The sequence below is a fragment of the Hevea brasiliensis genome, chromosome 14 (assembly GCF_030052815.1).
Source record: "Hevea brasiliensis isolate MT/VB/25A 57/8 chromosome 14, ASM3005281v1, whole genome shotgun sequence".
Classification (NCBI taxonomy): domain Eukaryota; kingdom Viridiplantae; phylum Streptophyta; class Magnoliopsida; order Malpighiales; family Euphorbiaceae; genus Hevea; species Hevea brasiliensis.
In genome coordinates this window covers 1,117,754-1,125,985 of record NC_079506.1, presented here as the reverse complement: position 1 = coordinate 1,125,985, position 8,232 = coordinate 1,117,754, and the positions used below count along the sequence as shown (strand labels likewise).

At 31.8% G+C, this 8,232-nt stretch overlaps 1 protein-coding gene across 2 annotated transcripts; it reads left to right on the top strand.

The window, feature by feature from the left end:
• The first annotated feature begins 2,125 nt into the window (after positions 1 to 2,125).
• LOC131173190 (cysteine-rich receptor-like protein kinase 44) lies at positions 2,126 to 5,139 on the top strand. Of its 2 annotated transcripts, none has more exons than XM_058135146.1 (7): positions 2,126 to 3,045; positions 3,180 to 3,302; positions 3,496 to 3,617; positions 3,717 to 3,927; positions 4,042 to 4,279; positions 4,366 to 4,522; positions 4,670 to 5,139. In XM_058135146.1, the coding sequence occupies exons 1-7, from the start codon at positions 2,235 to 2,237 to the stop codon at positions 4,985 to 4,987; spliced, it is 1,980 nt and encodes a 659-aa protein (XP_057991129.1). In that variant the 5' UTR covers positions 2,126 to 2,234; the 3' UTR covers positions 4,988 to 5,139. The 2 variants fall into 2 exon arrangements, with proteins under 2 accessions (XP_057991129.1, XP_057991128.1); XM_058135145.1 differs by having other exon boundaries at positions 2,150 to 3,045; positions 3,490 to 3,617.
• Positions 5,140 to 8,232: the final 3,093 nt, after the last annotated feature.

Here is an 8,232-nt window from a genome sequence, read left to right as displayed (position 1 = left end):
TTTAAAAAATTAAATTTCGGAAAAAAAATTCAATCATTGAATTCCATGAAATAATGATCGAATAGTGTCGGCATTGGCCCATTGCCGAAAGCTAGTAATGACAACGAAATAAGTAAACTAAAATAATTAATCTTTATTTTTTGTGTAATTATTATTGCATTAATTAAAATATAATTGATAATATAATGTGATTGTGATTCTATTATATCAATTTAATATTACTCCGCTATGGCCTATGGTTCCTGAGGAAGAGAATCAAAAGCAAGTCCCAATATCAGTTATCCTGTCAAACTTCTTTAAATATTTTTTTTGGGATAAATTATAAATTCGTTTTTAGGCATATTATAAATTCGTTTTTAGGCATATTAGCTTTCATATTTTTTTACGAGAAACAATTTAATCTAAATTTTTAATTCCGTTAACAGATAGATTACTCTCCACTATTAAATCGATTACTAATTTAATTACATTTTTTAATTTGAAATAATTTAATTTTTAAAATTTTATTTTAAAAATAAAATAGTTTTTATATTTAAATTTTTATTTAAATAATTATTTACTTATATAAAAATAACTATATTCTTTATCAAATATAAATATTTTTATATTTATAATTATCTAAATATAAAATACGAAAAAAAAACTAATTGGATAATAATATACTTTTTCAAATAATAAAAATTGTTAATAACAAACAATACGTTTTACTAAATTCTTAATTTTTTTATATATTATAACCTATAATTTGTAAAAAAATTATTTTTTATGCTAATATTTTTTAATAAATAAATTATTATTAATATTCTTTTAAAATGATTTTAAAAAAAAGTATACAAAAAAGATCATCTTTATATGATCTAATATAATTTATTTTGACCATATATAATTATAAATAAATAATTAAAGGTATGATTTATTTATAAATTATAAATATTTTCAAAAATTACATTTTAAATTAAATTTTTATATAAATTAATTATTCGTAAAATTAACTTATGTTTTCTTTTAAATGAAAAATTAATATAAAATGAAAAATAAAAAATAAACTTTATTTTATATATATATAATTTTTTTTTAAAAAAAACATGTATATATAGTCATTGAAGAAGAAATGTAATGTGGGGGAAAACTTACACTAAATGAAATAGAGAATTCATTCAAGAGTATTGAATCTCTATACATTCTTATTTCACTCGTTATCTCTTTCATCTTTTTTTTATTGTCGCTTGTGTTTGAGCCTTCATCTTCCAACAATTTTTATAGCTCATTCTCTCCACACACAATTTCTCCAGCTTACACACATTTCTACCAGCAATTTCTTCTTTTTTTTTTCAAAGAAAGTTGGCTTACCTTAGTTAGATGGAAGTGGGATAAAAGAAAAACAGAAATCATTAAAAACCTATTGCCTTTGCATCCCAATGCTCTCTCTAGATTTATTTTCATACTAATATAATTTGATTTATTATAAATTTAAAATATAAATATATAAAATTAATCTCATCCTATATTTTAAATCATGATAAATTAAATTTAAATAAAAAAAAATCTTAAATGCGAAGGTGTTTATGATTGTAATTCACATTTATTTATTATTAAGCTGACTGTTAGGCTTTGGGTCTAGTCTAGTTGGTCCAATGTGCAACATTTCTACCTCTGGGAAAAATAGTACGGGTCCAACAAGTCCTCTAACCAATTATTTATTTTTTTTTTTTAAAATGCAATAGAACTTTGCATTAAAAGGCCCGAGGGTCAGTCCTCGAACCAATTAACTGCTCTTTGATTTCTGATAAGTGATTATTAATTTAGACCAAGACTCTGAAGCAGGATATTATTTAGACCAGGCATTTAGTGACTAGTGCTGCCAATGAAGCAATTATGTCAGGCTTCGTGTCTTTTGTGGACCACAATCCAGTCCTGTACGTTAACAAAGAATTTATTATTTAATTTCCAAGTGCCATAACATTATTGATCAAGCCAATTTTTTTTAACGCTTAGTTACACTTCATCTACACGCTGATGGATATGGACGCAGACCTTGACTTCATGATACAAGGTTATGGCAGCCGTAGTTGCTACGCTGTGGACTGAAGGTACTGTCAATGTCAAATAATAGGGAAAATATCTGAGCTTTTGAGGGCAATTTAAACAGAGCATTAGGCTATTTTCTTCCCATTCTCTGCAACGCCAAAATGCCAGTTTTTCTCATCCTATTTCAGTGACTTATAGAAACTACCATGGATAATCGTTCAATCAGCCTCATAAATTTTGTAGCTCTGCTTTTTCATTTTCTTATAAGCATCTGCCTCACTAATGCCCTGTACTGTTATAAGACAGGAAACTTCACAGCAAATAGCACCTATGCAAAGAACCGGGCTCTGGTCCTCTCTTCTCTAGCTTCAAATGTCACGGCAAATGGTGGTTTCTACACCGCCACAGTCGGCCAAGGCACGGATAAAGTTTATGGTCTGGTGCTTTGCAGAGCGGACACTTCATCAGATGCTTGTTCCAAGTGTGTCAATACGACAATTACGGAATTAATTGAAAAGTGTCCTAACCAGAAAGAAGCAATTTCATGGGGTGGGGATCCTCCTTGTATTATACGGTACGCAAACCGCTCAATTTTTGGATTACTGGAGCTAGAACCTACTGATGCTGGGTATAATGTCAATAACATCACATCTAATATGGAAGAGTTTGATCAGACATGGGGCGGTTTGATGTCTCGCATCGTAACAAAAGCTTCCATGGGCTCTTCTAAGGTGAAATTTGCAACTGAAGAAGCAGACTTAACACCTTTTCAGAAAATATACGCATTGATGCTGTGCACTCCTGATATGTCCCAGAGTAATTGCAGCTATTGCCTACGAGAGGCAGTGGGATTTTATCAATCTTGTTGCCATGGGAAGCAAGGAGGTTATGTTCAGAAACCTAACTGTATTTTCCGGTGGGATTTGTATCCATTCTACAATTCTATTGCTGATGCTCTGCCTCCAACACCTCCACCCAGTATTTCTCCCCCCTCAACCAACAATGCAATAAGCAAAGGTATGCTTTTATATCCTACCAAAAGGTTTGGCAAAAGCAATAGGACTGTTTCATTATTTCACTCCAAAATATTTCAGTCTCATTTCGCGTGAAGCATATATATCCATATAGAAATTTATTTTTTTCCTGGACAGAGAACGGAACGGCAACTACTCGAACTGTTGTTATCATCACTGTTCCTGCAATTGTCTTCGCAGCTCTTGTTGCCCTCACTTGCAGTCTTTTCTATTATAGGAAGTCCAAGCAAGAAACCAAAAGTAAGTTATTCCTAATTACTAGTTATTATGTTATCCCACAGCAAGAGCCTGGATTCACCAAAAGATCATCATTTTTCCATATGATTAGCCTTGCTCTTAAGGCAGCAAATAAATTTTGAATCTTTTGAAATCATTATTTAAATTATGTTCTTGTTACATGCATACATAATAATTCTTCATTGATAAGGTGAAGATTTGGACGAAAATAGAAGCAAAGAATGCTTGAAATTCAATTTTGAGACTATCAGACTTGCAACAGAAGACTTCTCTGATCATAATAAGCTTGGACAAGGTGGATTTGGTGCTGTTTACAAGGTAATTTAACCACAACGTGCAGGAAAGGATATCAGTTACCAAATTCCTCGATTCATATTGATTTGCATCTCTTTCTTTTTTTCAATGATTATGTGTCAGGGTGTGCTTTCAGATGGACAAGTAGTAGCAGTAAAGAGGCTATCAAGGAACTCTAAGCAAGAAGAAGCTGATATTAAGAACGAGGTCATGCTAGTGGCCAGGCTTCAACACAGGAATTTGGTTAGACTTTTGGGTTTCTGTTTTGAAGGACATGAAAGGCTTCTCATATATGAATATGTTCCAAATTCAAGTCTCGACCATTACATATTTGGTATTCCTGAAATCCACATTATTAATTTATTTATTAATGTTTTCATTTTAATAATAATTCTAACATGAAAGTAAAAATAAAAAAAATTGATTATGCAAGTTTGTGAATTTGTAGATCGAGAGAAGCGTTTACTAACAAATTGGGGCACACGCTACAAAATTATAGTGGGCATAGCTCGAGGAATTCTTTATCTTCATGAAGATTCTCAACTTCGGATTATTCATCGTGATCTCAAAGTCAGTAATATTCTACTAGATGAAGAAATGAATCCCAAAATTTCAGACTTTGGAACAGCAAGATTGTTTCCAACAGATCAATCTGAGGATGCTACAAGTAAAATTGTGGGAACCTTGTAAGTATAAGAATCTCCAGTTAAATTTTGTTTATAATCATGAAGTGTTTGGAAAGTATAATTAGTTGACTAATGGTTAAGTTCAGTGGCTACATGGCTCCAGAGTATGCATTTCAAGGGATCCTCTCAGTGAAGTCAGATGTTTTTAGCTTTGGTGTATTGATTTTGGAAATTATTAGTGGCCAAAAGTGCAATAAATTCCGTAACGCTGAAGAAGAAGAGGAGAGGGACCTTATAACCTATGTAAGTGAAACAATTTTATTTAATTTTATTTAATAAAACAATTTTATTTAATTTTATTTGTATCCTTAATTCTTTACATTGGCTATTGGATATGGGCAAATTAAAAAGAAAAAAAAATATGCATATTTTGTTTTGAATTTTGTGTAGGCATGGGATAATTGGATTGAAGGAACTGCTTCAAATATCATAGATCCTATTCTGATAGGAGCTGCTTCGACACCTGACATCCTGAGGTGTATCCAAATAGGATTACTGTGCGTACAAGCAGATGCAGGAAAAAGACCAACTATGGCTTCGGTGGTTCTCATGCTTGATAGTTGCTCTGTTGCTTTACCAGCATTGTCAAAACCTGGATATTTTGTGTATAGCGAACATACGTCAATTCTGTCTGGTAATCAATCCAAAAGCCGCTCTGCCCAACTCTCTGCCAATCAGTGTTCAATTTCAGAGTTAGATCCACGATAAAAATATAGGAGCATGCCAGTTACTTTAATCATTTTTTTCTACTTGTTTTGAGACTATGTTTGGTTGGAGTAATATAATATAATATTATCAATTATGTAATAAGAAGCAGTTTATGGGATGAATCAGATAAGTTAACTCCAATTTGGTTACAATATTGTGTCATATATCCCAAATTTTATTCATATATTCAAGACATCCATATACAATATTAGTAAAAATTTAACATCAAATTATCTCTACATCATGAGATATCAGCATATGTATCCAACCCTTTAAATTCTGAATTTTTTAGAAATGATTCTAATAAGATAACTCATACAAAATAATTTATATCTCATAAATCACAAGTCTAAAATTAATCAAATTTTTATACAAAAACCTCAATATCTTAAAGATCAGCTGTGTCAAATTTCATAATTTTCTAAATATCCTAACTATTTATTTTCCTCAAATTTTAGTAGCCAAAATTCAGAATTCTAATTGTAGACAACCTGTGTTCAACAATTTATTTTTCCAAATCCAATAGTTAAAAAATTACCAAATTTTAACCTTAACTTCTAACATATAAACCTTCAACATATCAAAAAATGAACGGTAAAAGATACACCGAGCTCACCTGGACAGAAGAGAGACATGCTACCCCTTCTAAACCCCTGTTTCTACTACTGTTCACTTTTTTCTACATTTTTCTTTTTTTAATTCTAGTATCCTAAAGTAAAATCCTTCTTTTCCCCATGTTAGTGTTCTTTCTTGCTAGAGAAACTAAAAAAAAATCAGCACCGTCTCCCTCTTCCCTTGTCTTCTTCTCCTTCTACCCTTCTTTGTTTCTTTCTTTTCCTTTCTTTTTCCTCCTCTCCTCTTTCCCAATTATTCTTCCCATTTCTTTTTTTTTTTCTTTTATAGAGCCAGCTGGCAAGTCACGTGGGTTACAACCTGCTGTCCAAATTTTTTTACCAAATTTCATTTTGGTCCTTCAACTCTTCCAAAAGTTAATTTCCCATCCAAAAGCTCATAATCTATTCGTTTCTCTCTGTTTTCTTTTTTTTTTTAAGCTACTAGAGGAGTCCATCATGTGACCCTCAGCTGCTAGCTGCCCGTTAAGGGAAACTATCCCTTTTGGTCCTTGAATTCTCCAAAACTATATTTTCAGCCCCCAAACTTCTAAAATGTTTCTTTCAAGTCCAAGTTCAAATTAAATTTTTCTCCCCAAAACTTTATAAATTTTAGTTCCATTCAAATAATAACCATATTTAATATTTTTTCAAAAATTGAGGTGTTACATATGGAGTTCTTAATTTATAGGAAAACAGTGTGGGCTCCTCATGTGGCGACTTGACTCGGCCTATGATCATGTCCAAACAATTCTGCAGTAGATGAAAATGGAAACAACCCTATGACAGAAGAATGCTTTCAAGCATGAAACTGCTTTCTACCAATAAGCTTTCTCTGTGCTGTTCATTTATTTTTCCTTTTTCAATTAGCAGAATTTTATTAAAGTGTGAAGAGAAGATATAAATTTGTAATCAAAATCTCCATTTCTTACGAGATACTAAATTGCACGCAAGCTCTAGATATTCCATTGATATGGTTGTGCAAGCAATTGAGCAGCCCTTTCATAATTATGATCCTTAAAATGTACTTGAAACAAATGTTTGCATCAGGCCTGGAGACAAGGACACACATTTGAAGTAATTATTCACTAGGCATTTCCCAATTTTATAGAAGAGCAAAGGATCGAAAATATGTGCAAATACTCCATATCTGTAAGAAAACTCCATCTGATCAACTTTGTGCTAGAGCAGGTAATAACTCCTCCAAGTTGCATGCTCGTGCAACAACAAAAAGAGCAGTAAGCATTAAGGTTGCTAGCTACTGCAAGATAGATTTTATGATAAAACAAAAGAAGTACCTTTCAATTATGGGTCAATGATCCATGTCATTATTCACACAGAATGTCCGTTGCATAAACGATGTAAACTAGGAGAGAACCAATGATGTAAAGTCATTGGGAATGGTGAACAATTGACCCTTCATGAAAAAAATAAAAAATCTTGTCGGTTTACAAAGTAAACTAGGAATCATATTTAATATGTTCAATGTGATTTCAAGACTATATCGATTTGAATAAGTCGTGTGGTAACTTACAAAATTTAAAGAAGAGAAAACAGGATGTACTTGCCTTGTAAGAGAGAGAGAGAGAGTAATTACAACTATTTGCAAATGCAAGATTCGCTATGATCGATGGATGTGCATATGCTTCTCTTTCACCACACAAAAGAAAAACACAATAACCTAGTTCATCTGAAAAAGTTTATAAATCACATAAACACACAGACACAAGCATAAAATTAGTGTAAAAATAAATTAAATAATTGAAACCCAAAACTCATATGAATCCCAAAGACACCTTTTCCCAATTTCCAAAAGGCATTTGTAAAACTCTGAGCAATGTTCGTATTGTTTATGAGCCTATTGGAAAAGCAAATCAGTCCACCAGATAGGATGTCACCATGCTCATTCAATGACGTCAAATTAACATATTTGGAGAAAAGAAGTGAGATAAGTACCATGTTTGCATCACTGTTGTGCCCACAAGGTTTCCTCTGAAGTGTAAATTGCAACTGGGTCCATATAGACTGAAATTTTGCACAATGCACAAGACTCTCAAAAAAATAGAAAATGGACTTTTTTTAAAAAAAAAATAAAGAGAGAAAGAAGAATAAATAGTTTATACTTAGATTACGTTCATATTAAGGCATGTGGAGGTGATGAGCATAGCAAAACAAACACTTTCTTGCACAAGAGAGACCACTTCACAATGGCTCTTCTGTGGCATCTCTTGTCAAGGTAGAACCGTCATCAATTTCCAAACTCTGGAATTGAAGACAATAGTTGCAGAATGCTTATTTGAAATTCCATAGCTCAATTAAAAATTACATGGAAATGCCTCAATCTACTGATTCACAATATCTGCAGGACAGACTGAAACTAAATGATAAACAGTGAAGCTCCTCCATTCGCTACATTGATCACAAACTATGTTTGAATTAATATTGCCCAACAGTATAAATTCAAAAAATACTTTGATAGAGCTTCCGTAATTACTCTGTTTTAAGTTTGTTTATGTAACATAGGAAAGTTAAATATGACAAGACATGAAAAGTGGAATTCCTACATAAAATCTTATTCTTATTGGATTTAATCTTCAACAACCTTAAGTTCTCAAACATTCCAGATCTCACTCA